Source organism: Phyllostomus hastatus, unplaced genomic scaffold (assembly GCF_019186645.2).
Source record: "Phyllostomus hastatus isolate PE091 unplaced genomic scaffold, TTU_PhHast_1.1 phas_contig_173, whole genome shotgun sequence".
NCBI lineage: Eukaryota > Metazoa > Chordata > Mammalia > Chiroptera > Phyllostomidae > Phyllostomus > Phyllostomus hastatus.
The window spans coordinates 4467-24360 of NW_025333668.1; the positions used below are offsets into that span (position 1 = coordinate 4467).

General features: G+C 48.6%; 2 protein-coding genes across 3 annotated transcripts in view; one reads left to right on the top strand and one right to left on the bottom strand.

The window, feature by feature from the left end:
• Positions 1–3226: 3226 nt before the first annotated feature.
• On the top strand, positions 3227–7627 carry LITAFD (LITAF domain containing). The gene is made up of 4 exons (XM_045833739.1): positions 3227–3341; positions 4646–4709; positions 7174–7341; positions 7519–7627. The coding sequence occupies exons 1-4, from the start codon at positions 3227–3229 to the stop codon at positions 7625–7627; spliced, it is 456 nt and encodes a 151-aa protein (XP_045689695.1).
• Positions 7628–14662: 7035 nt separating this feature from the next.
• Positions 14663–19894, bottom strand: part of USP7 (ubiquitin specific peptidase 7) — a 65149-nt gene continuing 59917 nt past the window's right edge. For both annotated transcript variants that reach the window (XM_045833741.1, XM_045833743.1), the window contains exons 26-31: positions 18823–18923; positions 17873–17972; positions 17132–17251; positions 16867–16938; positions 16637–16727; positions 14663–16178 (exon numbers count right to left, since the gene is read on the bottom strand). In XM_045833741.1, the coding sequence (XP_045689697.1) occupies positions 16072–16178; positions 16637–16727; positions 16867–16938; positions 17132–17251; positions 17873–17972; positions 18823–18923 (591 nt within the window). In that variant the 3' untranslated portion in view covers positions 14663–16071. The remainder of the gene's footprint in view (positions 16179–16636; positions 16728–16866; positions 16939–17131; positions 17252–17872; positions 17973–18822; positions 18924–19894) is intronic.

Here is a 19894-nt window from a genome sequence, read left to right on the forward strand (position 1 = left end):
GTCCTGACTGGGAATCAAACTGGTGATCCTTTGGTTCAAAGGCCAGCACTCAATCAACTGAGCCACACCAGCCAGGGCTAATATTGCATTTTTGAAATAACTATTATTGAGTAAAAGGAGCTCTTTTATATCTGGATACCAGTGCTTTGTCGCACATATGGACTGCAGATGGTTTCTTCCAGCCATGGGTTGCCTTTTGATTTGCCTTGGTGCCTTTAAAGAGCTGGCACTCTTAGGTCTGATAAAGTCATTTTTCAAGTTTTCTTTTATGGCATGTACTTTGTGTCTCCTGTAAGAAATCTTGATATATATTCACATTTGTTTGTTTTTGCCTGGTTTCCAAAGTCCAGCATTGCTTTTTTTTTACTTCCTTTGTAATTAGAAATAAATAATGATACAGTTTCAAAGTCAAAGCAATAAAGCAAAGCATGTTCAGAGAAAGCCTGCTTTCACCTGTCTCCCTCAATGTCAACCACTTTATTTCTTCATGGGAATTATATAACTCCATACAGAAAGTGGTGAAATATGTATTTGTTTGTTTTAACAATATATCAATATATCCTTCAGAGACTACATTATAGCAATATATGGAGATTTTCCTCTTATCTTTTCTCTCATTCTTTTTTCTTCTTCCTCTCCCTACCTCCATCTCTTTCTCCCTTCCTCACTAACCTCCTTCCCTGTATTTTTGGAAGCTGAAGAGTAGATAAGTGGATGGACATTTGTGTTATGTCTAGTTTTTGCTGCTGCATTGTATAGCCTTGTGCCTATGTCATTTGCTATTTTGCTAGACTAACTTGGGATGGAATTCTAGAAAGAGTAGTGCAGGGTCCACAGGTCCCACATCTGTAACTGTACTAGATATCACCAAATCCCATTTCCCCCCAGACTCACTGTAACTTCTGGTTGCTGCCAGACAGACAAGCAGGCTATCCTGGATGTTACCCCGAATTTTGCAGCATCCTGAGAAGCCATATAGTATACTGGCCAGGTGCGTGCCCTTGCAGGCACAGATCCTGGCCATGACCCCCACTATGGCACTGGGCCAACCTGTACCCAGAGGCCGCCCTCTGCCATCAGGGGCATCCATTCTGGGCTATTCAGGCCCCTCATCACTTCACAGGGACAGTGATGGCTTCATTTGCTGCACCGGTCTGAATCCACCACCTGGATTATATCATTTGATCTCAAAATAGCCCTATAAGGAAGCTATTAGTACCCCCATCTTACAGGTGAGTAAGCCAGGCGATGGAGGGTTAGAGGAAGTGAGGATCTTGCCCAAACTCAAACAGCTACATAAGCAGGAGAGGCAGTCGCACTTGCGATACACATACACCACATGAATGTGTGTATACACCTGTAGTATGTGTTCATATGTGTGTATATACATGCCTACATTTGTATTTGCACTCTTCACACATATAGACACGTGTATACATATATGATGCACGTGTATACAGTCTGTCCAGAAAGTATCCAGCCATGTACCAAGAAGAATAGAGGCATTTATTGAAGAAGATACAAGATACAGGAAATACTGTACATAGGACAATGACACCTCAGTCCCCTTCAAAGTAGGCATCTTGGAAGCTCTTACAATTCTCCCAGAGTCTCTTCCACTTTTCAAAACACTCCACAAAATCCTGTGTTGGAAACATCACCTTCAGCTGCCCCATCATATTTTCCTGAATCTCATCAATGGTCTGAAATCTCTTCCCTTTCAAAGGTGATTTTAGTTTTGGGACAAACCAGAAGTCACAGGGTGCCAAAACTGGGCTTTAGGAGGCCTGAGTCACTTGGGTGATTTGATGTTTCTCCAAAAAACTCTGTAGGAGTCGTGATGCATGAGCAGATGCATTGTCATGATGAAGCTGCCAATCACCAGTTGCCCTTAGCTGTGGCTATTTTCGTCTTATTGCATCTCTCAACTGACAAAGAGCATTGAGGTAGTACTCCTTATTAATTGTTTGGCCTGGACAAGTGTACTCATGATGCACAACACCTTCCCAATCAAAAAACACAGTTAACATGGGCTTGATCTTGCTGATTTTGCCGCATCTTATTTGCAGGTGGAGAACCAGGAGGCTTACATTGGGACGACTGGGTCTTTGTTTCTGGATATGCCCCTAGACCTATATGATTCATCTCAGGTTAGGAGCTTCTTGAGGAAATCTGGTTATTGGTGGTAGTTTGAATCCAGTCATTAGCAACTGCAGCACAAGGTTCCCTCTGCTCTGGTAGCAGAAGCCATGGAACAAATTTTGCAGGAACATGTTTCATGCACAGATCCTGTGTCAAAATGTCGGACACAGTTGTTTTTAGAATCCCTAGATCAGCTTCTAGTTCTCACACTGTCAGTCGCCAGTCTTTATTGATTGCAGCCTGTACAAGTGCAATATTCTCAGGTGTTCTGCTTCCTGCAGGCCTTCTATCCGGAAGAATGTGAATCACTTTCAACAGATTCTCGACCATGTTTGAAGCATTTGTGCCACACTTTTATTTGTGCTGCTTTCATTGTATTGTCCCCAAAAGCCTTCTGAATCATCTGAATCGTTTCTCTGGAGAAATATTCAAGGGATAACACAAAATCTGATACAGATTCGTTGCTCTGCGCACTTAGTCATTATGAATGCAACAGCCACACAGTACATATGCTCACTGAATGGCACCTAATGCCCCCACTGACTAGTACAGTGAAGTCATCGTTGTCCATGCATGCACATTCCAGTCCACTGACTTGGCTTTCAGGTTACATTGATGTTGTGCATACCATAGTTTTGTTAATGAAGGCTCAAGTTTTTCAGACAAACCTCATACATGTGTGTATGTATAAACATCCACCTACACAAAAGAGGACATGAACATCCTCACAACTAGATTTTTGCATGGAGCAGGACAAAATTCCTTGAAGCAGAGTCGCTAGCCCTAATCAAATTCGTCCCTTTAAGGCTCCAGAGAGGTTCTGCCACCCCGCCCTGTGAAGCTCGGTGCCAGCTTCCTCACTGCACACAGCATGGCGCTGTGGACAGTGGTGAAGGGCCATCTTCAGAGGTTCCCTAGGCTGGACCCCTGGAAGGCCCCGCCCCCTCCTGCAGAGGATGGGGATGACACTCCCCCTCTGGCCATTGTGAGGACACACAATCACAATGGCCGCTCCACCTGAGCCAGGCCCAGCAAGAGGTGCTGGAGAAGGCCTGCACTCCTGTCTGCGGGCAGCCAGGCCACAATGAAGACTGCTGGAGACAAGCACTCAGCCGATCAGAACTTGGAACCTGATGATGCTTTGGTGCCATTGCTGGAACAAAGGACGCCCAGTGTGCCAAGATGGAATCCTCCCCAGGGTGAGGGAGCCCCTAGAGTTTCAGGGCTGGGAGAGGCCAGCGACAGGCTGAAGGGGGGGCCCCCGGGAAGCAGGAGAGAAGACTGTGTGTCCCTTTGCTGAGCTGGGGGCTGATTCCAGTCCTCACCTCCCCCAAGTCCTGCTGTCCCCACAAACCTGGGACCATGTGACCCAATGGGGACAAAGTGAGGTCTTCAACATCCCGTGCCCTCTCTTAAAGTGTCACAAGAAGACCGTGGAGCAAAGCTAATGACCACCCTATGTCTGGTATGATCTGCCCTCCTCTGCCCCAGAGACACCTGGACTGATGGGTGGAGTGGGGTAGGATTCTGGCCATGCTATTCTCAACTTAAGTCACCAAACCCCTTTGAATCTGCTTTCTCATCTGAAAAAGGGCAAGAGGATGAAATGATATGATTGTCATAGGTCTGGGCAGTTGCTAACTCATGAGAGATCACAGCTTTCTAGCTGGCAGCCCTGAGCTAGGTACTTCTTTTTTCTTTTTTTTTTTAAGTGAAACTGCATTTTACATGCATTCTTTTTTTAAGTTTTTTTAAAAGATTATTTATTTGTTTATTTATTTATTTATATTTAGAGAGGGAAGGGAGAGAGAAAGAGAGAGAAACATCAATGTGCGGTCGCTGGGGCCCATGGCCTGCAACCTAGGCATGTGCCCTGACTGGGAATTGAACCTGCGATACCTGGTTCACAGCCCGTGCTCAATCCACTGAGCTACGCCAGCCAGGGCGGTACTTAACTTCTGAATTTCAGTTTTGTCATCTGTAAAATGGGTACAAAAACAAGGCCCTAGTGTGACTGCTGGGGGCACAGGGTGGGTAAGAAACCTTTTCTGTTCCAAAGAGTCTAGACCATGTGGCAAAAAGCAGGGGTAGGGGGGTTCCTGTTTCCTGGTTGCTCCTTCTCTGGGGAAAGGCATTGGGTGGGGAGAACCCAGGGGCCCCCTTGAGCCATGAAGCTCCTTTCCTGGGAGGGTCAGGTTCCCATGCAAAGTGCCCGAGTGGTTCCCAATGAAACACACGGGGGTCTCCAGCCATCGCCCACACTGTTGTTCAAATTATGGGGCTCCCATCCTTGCCTCTCTCAGACCACACTCTGGGGATCCAGGATCCCAGAATCCCTTGTCCAAACAGCCTTCCAACTGCAGGCAAGTTGATTCATTCTTCTAGGTTTCAGCTTTCTCTCCTGTAAAATGGGTTTCTCCCTCAGGCTGACCAAGTTATCGCTCAGTGCCTGGCACATAGAGGGCCATCATATCTGAGTATGTTTCCTTTCTCTCTCCCAAAGAGCCATCACCATCGCCACCACCTCCTCCTTCACCTCCTCCTTCACGTCCTCCTTCACCTCCTCCGTTACTGCCTCCATTACCTCCTCCTCCACCTCCTCAACCTTCAGGAATTCAACCACCTCCTCCTCAACCTCCAGGAATTCAACCACCTCCTCCTCAACCTCCAGGAATTCAACCACCTCATCCAATGTACTTCCAAGGCCCCCGAGTTGTTCACACAAGTAAGTTATCCTGCCTACCTCCCCTCCTTGCCCTGACCACTCACCAAGATGCTGCTCAAACAGCATCTCCTCTGGGAAGTCCTCCTTCCCTGCCCCACAGCCACCAGTGGCCATTTGCCCATGGCCATGAGCACTTCTCTCCAATGGGAAATCACTGGTGCAGGGGGCTGGTGCACAGTAGATGTTCAGGAGTAAAATCCTCTTCTCTATTCTGCAAAGACCCTAACTCCAACCACAGGTGAGGGGGATGCAGGCCCCCAGGGTGAGGTCTGGGCTTTTGGAATGTTAAACACACTAGCCAAGGAACTCAGGAACCCCCTGAGGGCTGAGAGCTGCTGGGCTGAGCTGTACATTTCCCTGGAGCAAAGATGCCAAAGAAGATGGCATCTTTGCTGTTGCAAAGGCCATTAGAGAGTGTGGGCCACCCCCTTCTAGCCATAGGTAGTTCTTTCCTGAGTTCTCCGCCAAACCGAGGAGTCTATACCCCACATACCTGGCTCTAGCTCTCCAATCCAGCACCCCCTCACCCTGAACCCCAGAAGAAGCCAAAGTCTGTCGTGGTCATAAGCCCTCCTCACAACACTGAACAGTCCACCCAGGCGAGGCCCTGAGCCCTCAGTCCAGAACACCAGAGCTCCCTGGAATTGGGTTTTCCTGACAATAAGTTCAGCCAGTAAATTCAAAGCCTATCCTTCCCTGCACACCCAAGATGGTAGACATGGCTGCAATGTTTAAAGGAGCTAATCACACTTTTGCACAAATGCAAGAGGAAGAGATGAGAAGAGTAGCACCAAGAAGGCTTTTGGGTTTTTGTTGGTGGTGGGGTATTTTGTTTCTGTTTTTTGTGGGGGTTTTTTTGCAATTAATATTTCTTTGACAAAGCTTACCATGTACTTGAAGCATATTAAATAGGCCTAATCATTTCCAAAACTTCTCTTTTATAAAAGAGGGAGGACAAATACTTAAGGTATTCCAGGGTCCCACTGGAATACCTAAAGTCACTTAATTGAAAAGTTTCTTAAAATTTGAATTTGAGGGCTGTCAAACAAACTTAACCAAAGTATAAGAAACTTTTTGTAAAAACTTTAATACTAATATCTTTAAAAGACAATAATTAAACTCAAAACTGGTTTTCATATCAAATAATTTGTCCAGACCACAGGATCCTGTGTAATTTAAGTGTCTACTTTCTTTAGGTCAATAAAATATTTCACCCTAATTATGCCACCGAGAGGCAGAAAACACACCATATGTAATAGACAGATAAACACATATTACACACAGATCCCACACATAAAGACTAAATATGTAAAGCACAAGATTCTCTCTTTTGATTGTCTTTTTGCTTCTTCCTTCTACACAATCCTTCAACTTACACAGACCCTCTGCAAATTTTCCTAGTCCCTTTTAGTTTGCCATTTTAATGCATTCAGGAATTAGAACAATTTATTTTTAATTCTATTTCCTTTGAAATATATTGCCATAATTTATATATTTTATTACCAAAGCCATATATTTTTTCAACTTAAACATAGGTAATTAGCATTCTTTAGATTGACCAATTCATGAAGGCTTCATAAATCTTACCCCATTTACTAGACTCTAGCTAAACAATTCTAATCAGTCTAAAGTACAATCTAAGGTGCTCCTTTCCAAAACAGAAAGAAAGACAAAATCTAAAGCAAAGGAAAAGTTTCAAGAAAGAACTAAGACTAGGTTTAGAATCTTATTTCCTTATTTTTTTTTCCATTTAACCTCACCCTCTAACTGCCATACGTTTGCTTCAACTGCTGCTTCCTTTTTCTCCACGCAGGTACTCTGCAAAACCCCAGGGGAGAGTTGGGGGCATCCCTCTATCACTGGTGCACCACCAAGGAAATGGAGTACCCGTACCATTTCCTTGTTTCCGTTTTTAATGCAACTGCTTTACCAAGGGTGTCAGAGATTTTAAACTGCCGGGCTAGAAACCAGCTCTGGCTGAGTTAAACAAAAACCCCAAAGGGGATGTATGGGCAGGATGTCGTGGGGAACACACTGAAGTTTGAGTTCACACCCAGAGGTGCTCCCCAACCTCCTGGGTCCCTTGGCCACCAACAGCAAGGTGTCTTGACTGAGGCATACCCTGGGCCCTGAGAGCTGGTGGTTGGTAGGAAGAAGCTGCAGGGGGACATGGGGGCCCATGTGGACAGCCTGAGTTGCTCAGCGGAGCCCAAAGAGCCCAGGGCCCCTGGAGAAGGGTACAGGCCATGCAGGGGCTACCCAGCTGTGGACACTGGGAAGCGGGAGGTGCAGGTGTGAGGTCTGAGCTTTCCCCTCCTGGCCCCCCAAGCTATGCTCAGCGGTGTGCCTAGGATGGCGTCTGTCATGCCGATGCAGTACCCTTGTCCGTACTGTGGAAACTACATCCTCACAGTGACCACCCCGGCCCCGGGGGTCCTCACCTGGATGCTGTGTACAGGCCTCTTTGTGTTTGGGTGAGTGGGGGCCCTGACCATCGGCTGGGGAGGGCCTCCAGGGTGGGGAGGACGCCCGGCAGAGTGGGCCAGGCAGGACCAAGGATGGTGGTGTGCAGCCTTGACTTGACCCTGGGGTGAGCCCAGCACCCTCCCGCCTGGACCCCAGCCCACGGCCCACTGCTCCCGAGGCTGCAGGTGTTTCCTGGGTTGCTGTCTCCTCCCTTTCTGCATGGAGAGCTTCATGGATGTGAAGCACACATGCCCCGTGTGCCGGCACGTACTCTTCCGCTACCGTCGCCTGTGAACCTCCGTGAAATAAATGTGTATTAAGAGAACTTTACCCACCTGCGTCTGTCCTGCTGGGGTTCCCCACCGCAAGCCCTGTCCGGGAGGTGTGAAGGGACTGAAGCAGTGGCAGCCTGTCCTTCCTCCACCCTCCTGTCCCCATATAAGGCCACGTTGGCTCTCAGACCCGTGTCTGCACACAGTAGGTGCTCAGTTAGCCCCGGGTGAAAGAATTATGCCTAGCCCTTTCTTCTCAGGGCCCATGCTCTTCTGACCCCTTAAAAACCACAATCCATTGATCAGCTCAAGCTTCTACATCCCCTCGTCCGTGTCTCTCTGCAACTCCAGCCAGGGCGCTCACTTCCCGTCATCTCCTGCTACATCCCCACCTGCCACGCTCTCTGGGACCCACCACGCCCAGGCCCACACCTGGCCCCCTGCCCTGCCTGCTTGGACCAGTGACTTCCTGTTGCTAAACCCAACATCCACCAGACACATTCCCCCTTGCCTACCTGCCTGGCCTCTCTGCAGCCCCCCTCACTCTTCTGCCTACCTGTACAGCAGCAGTTCCCCAGCCACCAGCTTTGGGCCCCACCAGGATGCCCTGTCCTGCTGATATCCCCCATGGTCCTGTCTTAGGTCTCCTCTCACATCACCCCTGAGGCTTCCATCCTCACCTGCATCCCAGTCCTCCCCTTGGGTGCCTCAGGGATCCTGCAAACCCAGCAAATCTCAAGGTGACTCACACTTCCCACCTCATGTGGCCCCTTCATTCCAGACCCCTACAGTCCCTCAGCACCACCTTTCAGTCCTGTCCTTTTTGCTGCAGGATAATTTCATTCCCTCCCTGACACCCCACACTGGTCTTCCTTGAAGGAGACAAGAGCCCCTGACAGGCCTTCCTGTCCCAAGTCTTGCCTGCTTCCCCTGATTGTTACCAGCAATCAGGCACACAGTACACCCAATTAACATGGGCAAGAATTAGGGACTTCAGCTCTCACTATGCCAGACACCTGCCCAGAACTCGCCAACCTCGGGACTGAGTCCAGATTTTTCACATGGGTCACCTGAAGTCACCGTGAGCTGGCTGTGCCCATCCCCCACCCGTGCTGGGTCCATCCACCTGCATCCAGACCCCTCCCTTTGCCACCTCGAGTGCCTCCCGCCTTCCTCTCACCTAGTCCTTCTAGCCTGGCCCAGCAGTGTCATCACTCACTCCTGGGTTTCTGTGACTTCCCAGGGCCTGGTGCCCCCAGGGGACAAGTGGGTTTATGGGAGCTAAGAGTGGGGAGTAAATCTTCCAAATCTCCATCCCCAACCCCCACGAAGAGATTCAATCCTTAAAATTCCTTCACAGCTACACAAGGACTTGGCAGAAGCTTAGAAGTTTAAAAGGCCCCAAGTTGGCTTAGGAACAAGACCCCTTGTGTGTAAATGTAGTCTGCTTGGGTATGAGGTCAGGGCTGGGTACAGACTAAAGGATACCCACGACTCAACTATGGCACTTTTTCTTTCACAAAATATTAAAAATACGATCTCATCCTTTTGTTTTTGTTTTTTTGCCCTGGCTGATATAGCTCAGTGGATTGAACACTGGCAAACTGAAGGGTTGCCTGTTTGATTCCCAGTCAAGGCACATGCCTGGGTTGTGGGCCAAGTCCCCAGTAGGGGGCGTGTGAGAGGCAACCACACATTGATGTTTCTCTCCCTCCTTTCCCCTCTAAAATTAATAAATAAAAATATTATCTCACCCATCTTTTCAATTAAATAGAGAAGGGAGAAGGGAAGAGAATTAAGGGTCAGAAGAGTAACAGGAGGGGCTTGTGATGGTCACTTCATTCGAGTATGCCAAGTGGTTGGCTATAACGCTCACTGCTGCCCCCAGAGAGCAGTCCTCCCCATTCTGCATATACGCACACCAGGGTCCAGAGGTGACTTGTCCAGGTCCAGCAACCAGGCCAGCAGCAGCTGGAAACTCAGCCTATCTACCCAGGATGAATACAGCGAGAAAAGCTACAGTGGCAGGAAGGTGTGGGTGTGTCTGTTGTGTGTACAGCTGAAGTCCTGCAGGCACTGAAGCACCACAGTGGCCTTTTTTCAAGCCGTCTTCGGCGGACAGAGAGGTTCCTGGAAGTTGAGCCAGGTCGGGGGAGAGCTACTCTGCCCACACCTGCCACACTATCAGAGCTGGCAAGTCCTGTGTTGCACAGTCAGGGAGATGATGACAGATGTCCCCGTGTCTGAATGTCAGCCCCATAGAGATGCCTGGGCAGCTGCCATTTGCCATCTTCTGCACCCCCAGGTGGGCCGGAGAACCAACTTCCAAGTAGATACTATCTGTGGGACTACATACCAATTTCCACACCCGGAGACCCACTGTAACAAGCTTATAGGGTTACAGAAGGTTAAATGTTTGACAAACTGGGCACCCAGTTCTACTGGTAATAAATCACGACAGAGTGTTGCCAAATGAACCGGGGAGACAGAAAGGCCTCAGGTCAACAAGACAGGTGGCCACCATCTTTTTTAAAGGTGAGACCATGCTGTCTCAGAGACAGCGAGGGTTACTACTGGAAGTAGCAAAAGCCAGGATGGGCCCAAAGGCCACCACTACCCAGAGGAAGAAGTCTTGATTTGGGACTTGGCCAACTGTTGTTTGTGAAGAAGTCCACCCCCCTACAGAGGTGCCCAGGCTTTGTGGGTGGCAGTTACAAGGAGGCCTGGCTCTGCTGGAGAGGCCAAGGCTAGCCTGTGGCTGGAAAGCTCCAAAGAGCTTTACTCAGGGCCAGTGTTCTGATCCCATTCTCACCAGGCAACTTGCTGGTTTTGATGTGGATCCCCAGACAGTCCAGAGACCCAAGCATGTAGTCCCATGACAGCTACTTCCATCGGCGTTCTGCCAGCTGGGATGTTGGTGGTGTCCCAAGTCCTCCATCACTGACCTGGCTCAACCACCACTGCACCTTTCAACCAGATCCACCCTTCTGTGAGACAAGGACCAATTCCCAGGCCTTTCTCATTTAGACTGCTCAGTGTTAAGAAAATGTCATTTGTCAACTTGTAAAACTAAGGCAAGTCGCTGAAAATTCAGATTTTCAGCTTCTTTAAAATCACCCTGAAGGTCCAGCTGCACAGAACCCCAGTTCAGCAACCATCAGACTGAACATCTGTCCTTGTGCCCACCCCAGCAGTCTCCTTCGCAAGTCCCCATCATCCAAGGGCAGCCTTACTCACTGCCTTGGACAACTAGACTTAAATTGCCATTTCCCTTTTTATTTTTTAAGATTTTTATAGAGAGGGGAAGGGAAGAAGAGAGGAAGAGAAACAATGTGTGGTTGCCTCTCACACATCCCAAACTGGGGACCTGGCCTGCAATCCAGGAATGTGCCCAGACTGGGAATCGAACCGGCCACCTTTTTGGTTTGCAGGCACGTGATCAATCCACTTAGCTATGCCAGCCTGAACTGTTTCTGTTTCTTAGTCTTTCAGTGTCCAAGGTCTGGTCCCAGGGAGGCCTAGATTCTCCTGTCCCAAGGCCTCACTGTAGAACCAGCCTTGGCACATGGGGTTTTGGCCTTTCTCCTTTCACACACCTTTTCCTATAGGCTGACCTGGCTTCTGCGTGCCCAAGGTTTCTCTATCAACTGGGAGATGCAAGGATGGCGTGCCCAGGAGAGCCCGGGGCTTAGAGAGAAACAGTGCCCTGCCTTGGGCTCCTGTAGCCCCCATCTGAGAAGGGGACAGTCCTCCTTCCACACAGTGAAGGCCAGCTGGGGCGCCTGGAAAGTGGGTGGCATGGTAGTGGGGCATAAGGGTGGTTGGGGCATAAGGGTGGTTGTTTCAAGGTCAGCTCTTGCACTTAACAAGCCCCAAAAGCCCAGTCAGATTGCTGAGACTCCAAATCCATGTCCTAGTCACTGTGAGCTGCCTCGATGCCTCACTGAGAACTGAGATGTGGCATGCCCTGTGGCGAGTTGTTTGAGGACCGCTGCCTTATGGACGGACCCAAGACAGGACATGTCTCTACCTCCTTATCACAAGAACACACAGGACATCATAGCACTGGTCTTCCAGGTCAGCACTGCCACCCCTACCCTCCTCTGCAATGCCAAGTTTGTATAAGGGAATCAGAAGGGCTGAGGGCACCCACTCCTGACTGGTAGAGAAGGGGACAGGCCAACAGCATTCACTGAGTTAGGCTTCACAGGGCTCAGGGTGGAGGTTTTTCTCTCCCATCATTATTATACTGTGACATCTTCAAAAAATTATTTATTTTTACAAAAAGAAGGGAGGAAGACAGGGAGAGAAGCATCAATGTGTGGTTGCCAGGGCCTTTATTGGGGACCTAGCTCATAACCCAGGCATGTGTCCTAACAGGGAACTGAACCATCCACCTATTAGTTCACAGATTGGCACTCAATCCAGAGCCACACCAGCCTGGGCTTTATCGTAACATTTTTAAATGTACATCAAATTTGGTAGAATCTTGGGGGTCAGTCAACACCCCTATACCCACTCTGGATCTACCCACTGATGTTTCTTGCCTCATGTGTGGGGTCAGTGCCCCCTTGGAGGTCTGAAAGACATGAGCCCTTCCTCTGCAACCTGCACAGGCACAACTTGGCTCTGCCCATTCTCTTAAAGGCCCCAGGACAGGAAGGGCAGGTCAGCACAAGCTCCCACAACCCAAGTAGGTGGGAACATATAGGGAAGTGAGAAACTGGCCTTTATCTAATTTTGTTCCCATCTAGCACCTTAACATCCCTCAAGGCAGGGTGTCAAACTTATTTTCACCAGGGGCCACATAAGTCTTGCAGTTGCCTTCAAAGGACTGAATGTAATTCATACTCAATAGTTAAGGAGTAGTTACATTCACACAGTCCTAAAATTACATTACATTCAGCCCTTTGAAGGCAATTGCGAGGCTGATGTGGTGAATGAGTTTGACACCCGCCTTAAGGTTTCATTAATAAAAAAAGTCAGGAAAACCAGAGCCCTAGTGCACCAAAGTTTTACGTAACAAGCTACAATGTGAAGAAAATCTGGTTAGTATGGCTTTATCCACTATGGTTAATGGTAGCAACACATAGCAACTTCAAGTTCACACCCTCACCCTATCAGTGGCGTTTCAGGTACTCGATAGCCACATGTGGCTTATGGCTATTGCACAGAGCAGTGCAAAGGAAGTCACCTTGACAGATAATACTGGAGAGCGCTAGTCCACAATAAAATTTTCAGCACTGGCTAGAAAGAACAAAATTGCCACAACACAGACCTGGGACACAGTTCGGATTTGACAGTTGTTGTGTTTTCAGTGGGGGGCGAGGCTGACCTCCACGGTCATTCTGATGCACCTCCTCGCTGCTGGACCATCCTAATCAGATGGCACCAGCCAACCAGGAATCCCCCGAAGGTGCTCCCTTGCCCTTTAGTCTGGGGCTCAGCGAACTTCGTGACTTCAGCCTGTTTTTATAAATGAAGTGCTACCAAGCTCGGCCTCACCCACCCACTTAAGTTGGTCAGCAGCCTCATTTCGCTCCAGCAGCAAAGCTGTAGTCCCACCACAACCACGACAAGGCCCAAGAGCCAAAAGCGTGTCACACTCTCAAGTACACAAGCGGTTTCAAACGGGAGGCTTCAGGGAGCTGCTGGAAATCTCATTCCACACAGCACCCAAACCACAAACATCTGCCTGAAAACCAAGTGGGCACAGGCATGCGTGAGCAAGGCCCTAGTTAAGGCCTTGTTCGGAAGACACGGTTTCTGGACACGGCTTGCTCTCACTGCAGTCACAGGACTCTGCCCCAGGGGCCTGCCTCACCGGGGGCCTCTGCTGCCACTGCCTGTCCCTCGAGCTTCACCATACGCCAAAGCCCCACCTCGCAGAGTGGTACACGGAGACGCTGGTATTGTAAACATGTTACCATGGGGATGCTCCCTAACAATACTGCAGACATATGCCTCACTTCTTGCTGGATGTGGCGGTCCCCAGCACAGCTGACTTGAAGCTCTGGGAGCAAGGCCAGCAACTCGTTTCAAAAGTGGTCCCCTGCTGCACCAGCAGGGGCCTTGGGAAGGTGCTCTGGGAAAGGCTGTTAAACAGATGGCAAAGGCCAAGCCCTGTTCCCTACCTAGTATGCTCTTTCAGTTTTAACAGGTGACCGTGTCTCCCAGCACATTGCTTCAGTGTACACCTGGGGTGGGCCCCTCTCCTTCCTGCTGAACTATGGTTGCCAGGGACCCATCATTCTGGGAGTCAGATCACCAACATGAGACATCGACATCCTAGAGGGAGAGGATGGAACATTCTCTGGAGTTTAGAGTGAGCTGTTTGAGAGGCTGTGTGTGTCCACCCCTGTCCCCCAAAATCAGTTTTGTGAACTCAGACCCCTAATACCCTAACGAAGAGTGGATGGAAAAAACGCAGCACATGTCATCCATGCTATAAAAAAAAATATCTTATATAAAGTCATTCAGTAACTTCAGGGAGAATTCTGTCTCAGTTACCCAAGATGATAACCTACCTTCAGCCAAAACCTAAAACAAACAAACCTAAAAATCAGCACATTCACTGATAAGACAGAGGGGCAGTGCCATCCATGCACTGGCCAAGGGCAGCTCTAGGGGTATGGAAGCACACCCATCAGAGCGGGAGCTGGAAGGAGTCACCCGGGGGAACAGACCAGCCCAGAGACCACAAACAGTGCACGAGGCCACCGGGGTGAGCCATGTGGAAGGCCACGGCTACTTGAACGCCAGTGCCCCCTCACTGCACCTTCCACCATTTCAATAATATTTCCAGTCGTCTTATTTGTACATGGTTCCCACCTGGAAACCTTTTATTTCTTAAGCTTAAATGAGACTAGTCAGAGGCAACCAAAAGAAGGAAAACGAAGAAGCCGGAATTGTACATCAGCAATATTGAAATTGGGAGGGAGGGTGGGGGGCGGGCCGGGGGATATCTCAGTAAATTCTTGTTTTAAATGAAAAGGTTCCCAAAGCCTCTCTCTAGGGAAGACAGAAATCTTCCTCAACTTCCACGTCACTCACTGAATTATAATTTTTATAGAAAATTTTATTCAACATACAACATTTTCCAGCAAAAAGGCAATATACAGGAAGAGTTGGTGTCCACTGCTGCTACAGAAACAAAAATACTGGGGAAGGACGAAAACTCAGTGTGATTTGCTGATTCTATTTTACTGCACTCAAAACTAGACACGCAGCTGGCATTAGCTCCAAAAGAAAAGGTCGGGACTGAAATAAAACTACACACGATGAATATCAACATCAGTGAGAGTCACTTGTAGATTCACCCAACAAAAAGTCACCTCCTCCAAGCGGAAAATTGTACATGTCCATTCATTAAATATACAATTTCATTTTTCCTTTTTTTTTATTTTTAACTTTTTTACAAAGTCAACAGCTTACTAACCACTAGTGAGCATGCCCTCTTTGCTAAAAGGCTTTTTTGTTCCATCTGTTCCATTTTAAGAAAAGTTCTATTTATAATTGTTTCACCTGCTTGTGTGAACTCTCGAGATCATGAAGTTGGCTGACAGGCAGCACAGTACACCTTAATCATATCTAACAGTGCTTTCCATTTAGTAAAAAGCCCCCAGAGTGCCTGTCAGACTGTATTCAGTGCATCCACGTTGCAAATGGGTTGCAGCACAGTAGTGGCAGATGGAAATGAGACGGGTTTATTGTAACGGCCCAGGTGGCTAGGGAGAGAACTGAGGAAGGGGTGACAGGACACGCAGTGAAGGAAAGAGCGCTATTTATTAGCTTGTGAGTTTCTCTGTTTTCCCTTTACAGACGCACAAAAGGGCACTGAAAGTGTAACTGAAGGAAAGAACGTCGGAGGAGCCTAAACATAAGCCTGACTGGCTGCAGGCAGGGTGGCGACCCGGACCCCCAGGAGGCAGCCAGGCAGCTTATGCCAACTAGACAGAGACTAGAGACCTTCTGCCAGTGCCACGTGTCCCACTGACCCAGTGGTCCCCAACCCTTTTAGCAACAGGGACCTGATTTTCCATGGACGGGGGAAGGGGTGGAGGGTGGACCAGGGAGAAGAACGGGATGTGGAGCGCAGGTGAGCTTCCCTTGCCACCTGGTTCCTAACAGGCCAAGGACTGTTGCCATTCCTGGCCCAGGGGGTTGGGACCCCTGCAATAACCTCTTCCCCACATTATGCTGACAGTTACCTTGCATTGTGGTTACCATAAAATAACTCTCATTGGCATCCAAGCTTTATAAAAACACCTTCATTTTGCTCAAAAAGGGCAGTCAATAGATACAGAGAAGCCAAACTGAACAGCCTCAACAAAATAAAATTAACACCAGCAGCAAATCCTCTTGCTGAAGACTTCGGCCAGAGCGCACATGTACCAGAGTTCTCGCTGTTAAAAAGGGGCACACACCCGCACGCAGTCCTTGCCTTGCACACATGGGATGAGGAAGTCAGTTATGGATTTTAATGGCCTTTTCAAGGTAGGTGTAGCGACTTCTCTTTGGGGCTTTGTTGAAGTGGTCGAGCCCTAGCCACGGCCGAGGATGAGACATGTTACCTGGTGGGGAGAGAGGGGCAATGAGACCACAGAGCCAAGTGCCCGGGACCCCCACTCCAAGAGCAACCAACCACTTGAGCAGGGCCAATGCGCTGGTTTGGGGTCACGGTGAGCGGGGACTCTGAGCTGCACGCGTGAAGCCAAGGGCACCCACACCCTGACCAAACGTCTCGGTGGCTTCCACGTGCAGCACTGTCAGAGCCTGCCAGTCTCACAGGGCCACTCACACCTCGGCCTTGGGTCTCACCTCCTTCAGCCACTGAGCAATGCTCTAATCCGCAGGGGGATTCACGGGTTACTGCTCTTCCTCCCTTTACAGATAGGTGAGGAAGCTCAGGCCTCCCATTGTGGAAAAGGAAGAGGTGGCACTAGACCCAGGGCTCTCCACCTCCAGCCTCTTACCACTTGCTGCTTAGATCCAACCCCACTTGGAAAGAAAACTGGGGCAGGGCTCTTACCAGGCTGAGGTTCAAAGTCTTTCAAGTTCACTTCGTACTCATCTTCATTTATGTACTGGTGCCGGCCCATCATCACAATGGCAAATTTAAACTAAAACACAAACATGAAAACTGCCCCATCAGTTCTGGATGTCAGCAAAACTCACCTCTGGCAAAGTCTAGGCTGCCTTTCTAGTCCAGATTCCAGAATGCTGCCCGCTGAATGACTCCCGTGTCCAGGAAGTGCATACCTTTTCAAACTCCTTCTCCTGGATGTCTAGCAGACTCTGAATGCGCTTCATGACTTCTCTGAAATGCTCGCCCTACAAACGGAGAGGACAGGAGTGCTCACCCACCTGTGCTGCACTGTGGCAGATGATAATGGCCCACAGGGACGCCATCAAAACCCACTTTCTGCCCACAAGGCTGGAAACCAGCTGTAGCAACACTAACCCAAAAAGGGCGCGAGCCTTCAAGTTTTGGAGGCCTTTCAACGTGTTACCCACAAAACCTCACCTGGTGTATCCTCAGCAAAAACGGGATGCCGAACGTCCCAAACACTTCTTTGTGGAAATGTGCCACTGTGATCAGCATCTCATTTTCCTTATCAATGTCTACCTGGTCCAAAGGTATTTCCTGGGGACACATTTTAAACACAGGTCAGCAAAGCACTCAATGCAGACAAAAGGCCATGTTTTACTTCCCACTGCTCCTCCAATGAGGAAGTTAGATCGTATTTTGGCCAAAATGCCATGTTTGGCTCCTGTTAAAATGGTAAGAGGTCGGAGCCACAATATAGCTAAGTTTTAAGAAAGCAAGTAACACATTCTTCCAGTTACTGTGGAAATTCCAGCCACTCCAGAACCCAACTGACACCCAGTTCCGGAACAGAGATACCTGGTGGCCAACACTTACAATTACTTTCTAACTACATATACTGCCTGATTCTGTTTATAGGAGGTGCCTAGTGTAGTCAAATTCCATGAAAGTAGAATGGTGGTTGCCAGGGGCTGGGGAGGAAAAATGTTGATGGGTGTGGAGTGTTTGGTGGAAAAGATGAAGACTGTGGCAGTGGATGGAGGTTACAAGTGCTCAACAGTGTGAATATACTTTATGCCACTGAACCATATACTTAAAATGGTGAATTTCACGTTATGTATATTTGATCTCAGTAAGACCGTTGAACCAAGTGGGTGACAGCTGCCCTAACCACCAAGGGTGCAGAACTCTCCCTAGTGCCAAGAAAGGGACGGTTACCTCTATTCGAAATGTTCTACTTGTCGCAGGTGATAAACATTCTAGTAGTTCATCTTCTTGGTGCACACCAATAATTTTGTAGCTTACGATTTCTAGCAGCCTGTACAAAACAAGTTAGGGATGAAAGATAAATTCACGTGAACAAAAAGACTGACAAAATAGTTTTCTTATTAAATCTACCATGAGATGCTTGTCTTCTTTCTTTTTAAAAGATCTGAAATGTCGAAAGCAGGCATCTGGGGAGCAGACACCACACTGGTCAGGTGGCCCCCACCCAGAATGTGCCTCAGTGGAGTGAAGGGGACCCTCCCCCCTCCCATCCACACCTGCAAGACTCAGTTAAGCTGGGTCTCCTGGAACTGTGTGGATCTTCCCTCCAGGAGTCCCACGCTAGGCAGGACCTGTGTTATTTTTCTCACATACCCTTAGAGAATAAAGGTCCCTTTCTTTTAATGATATTAGAGAGAAAACATTCTGCGAGCCTATGGCCACAAGGGCTGTTTTGTCCTACAGCTGACTGAACAGTGACATGCTAAGAAAAGCATCCAGCTGTCTGAAATAAAAACTGTTCCTCATCTGCTCCTTCCTCCTACAGCCTGAATGTTGGCTACGCGTCAGTAGTGGCCCAATTTCTCAAATACCATCACGGCAGCTTTTTCCAGTTCCACTTATCACTCTACTTGAATCACATCCTTCCTCTGCTTGCCTTTTCACCTGAATTACACATTTTTACCATAGGTAGTTAATATCAAAAGACTAGAAAGACAAGAGGAAAAATGGATTAACTGAAATATTTAAAAACCGCTGCAAAAGACAGACCTTAGTCTGGGATGAATCTGGCAACAATGCACAAGGGTTCTGGTGGTGTTCGATTTCCATTAACACAACTGCACAGCTGGGCTGGTACCACTGCCCCTCCAGCCCACCTCAGGCTCCAGGGAAATACTTGCCTAAGTTTCCCTGATGTCTTCTCCCCAAGCTCTACGGCCTTTTTACATTCTTCTAACAGGTCCCGGACACACCCGTGCTTGTCTGGATATAGTGTTATTTCCTAAGAAATGACAAGATGGAAAACAGTGCTTTAAAGAAAACACAATGGATCTGCTATAGCAAACCAATTTTGCTCAAACAGAGAAAAAACAGCAATAGGAGTCCTCAACTGTCTCTAGCTCCCCAGCACTTCCTCATTTACATTCCCGCCAGGACTGCCCAATGCCTGACTTCACTCAGATGATCTGCCCAAACCTGGGACCCACAAAGTACTGAGGGGACGTGAAGACATGCCACTTTCTGTATACCTGAAACCTATAATATCATTTTATTAACCGATGTCACCCCAATACATTCAATAAAAAAAATGAAACAAAAGGAACAGAAAAATGCCACTTCACTTTAAGGCAAAAAGTTTGCCATTTCCAGGACAGCTTCTCAGGAAATGATCCCCATGAAGAGCATCTACAAGCCTTTCCAGTTCTCGGCAGAGTAACAAGGCCAGTTAATCTGGACCGTGACCAGAGGTGGGCTTTTCAATGTCAACCTCCACTCCACACAGGACTGAATGCCTGTGGTGAGTGGCTGAAATTATCTCTCAAAATGGGCAGAGCAAGAAAGGTGAAGGAGACTCGGGATCCAAGCAGAACAGACTTTCTAGAACCACCAGCTAACGTGCCGGCTGGGCATGTCGTGTCCTCTGTGCCCAACAAGCATGAGGCGCTGCAGCAGCCTGTGCTGGTAATGTCCAAGGTGAGTGCCCAGCACAGCCAGTGTCCACACCACTTGAAGGCCAGCTGCTGCACTCACTGAGGCCTGAAGTGGTTTGAGAAAATATTGCCCCGGGCCAGGTGGCAGTGCAATGACTTGAGACGTGCAGAAAGAGTTCCTGGAGGGTCCAGGCAGGTGACATTGTTATTCATCCCCCAGGGTTCAGAGGTGGTAGCAGGGGGGCACTGTATCTCACACCCACACCCACCCGGGTTCCCAAACCCCGGCCTCGGACCCTCTAACATGCTGTCACTCACTGTG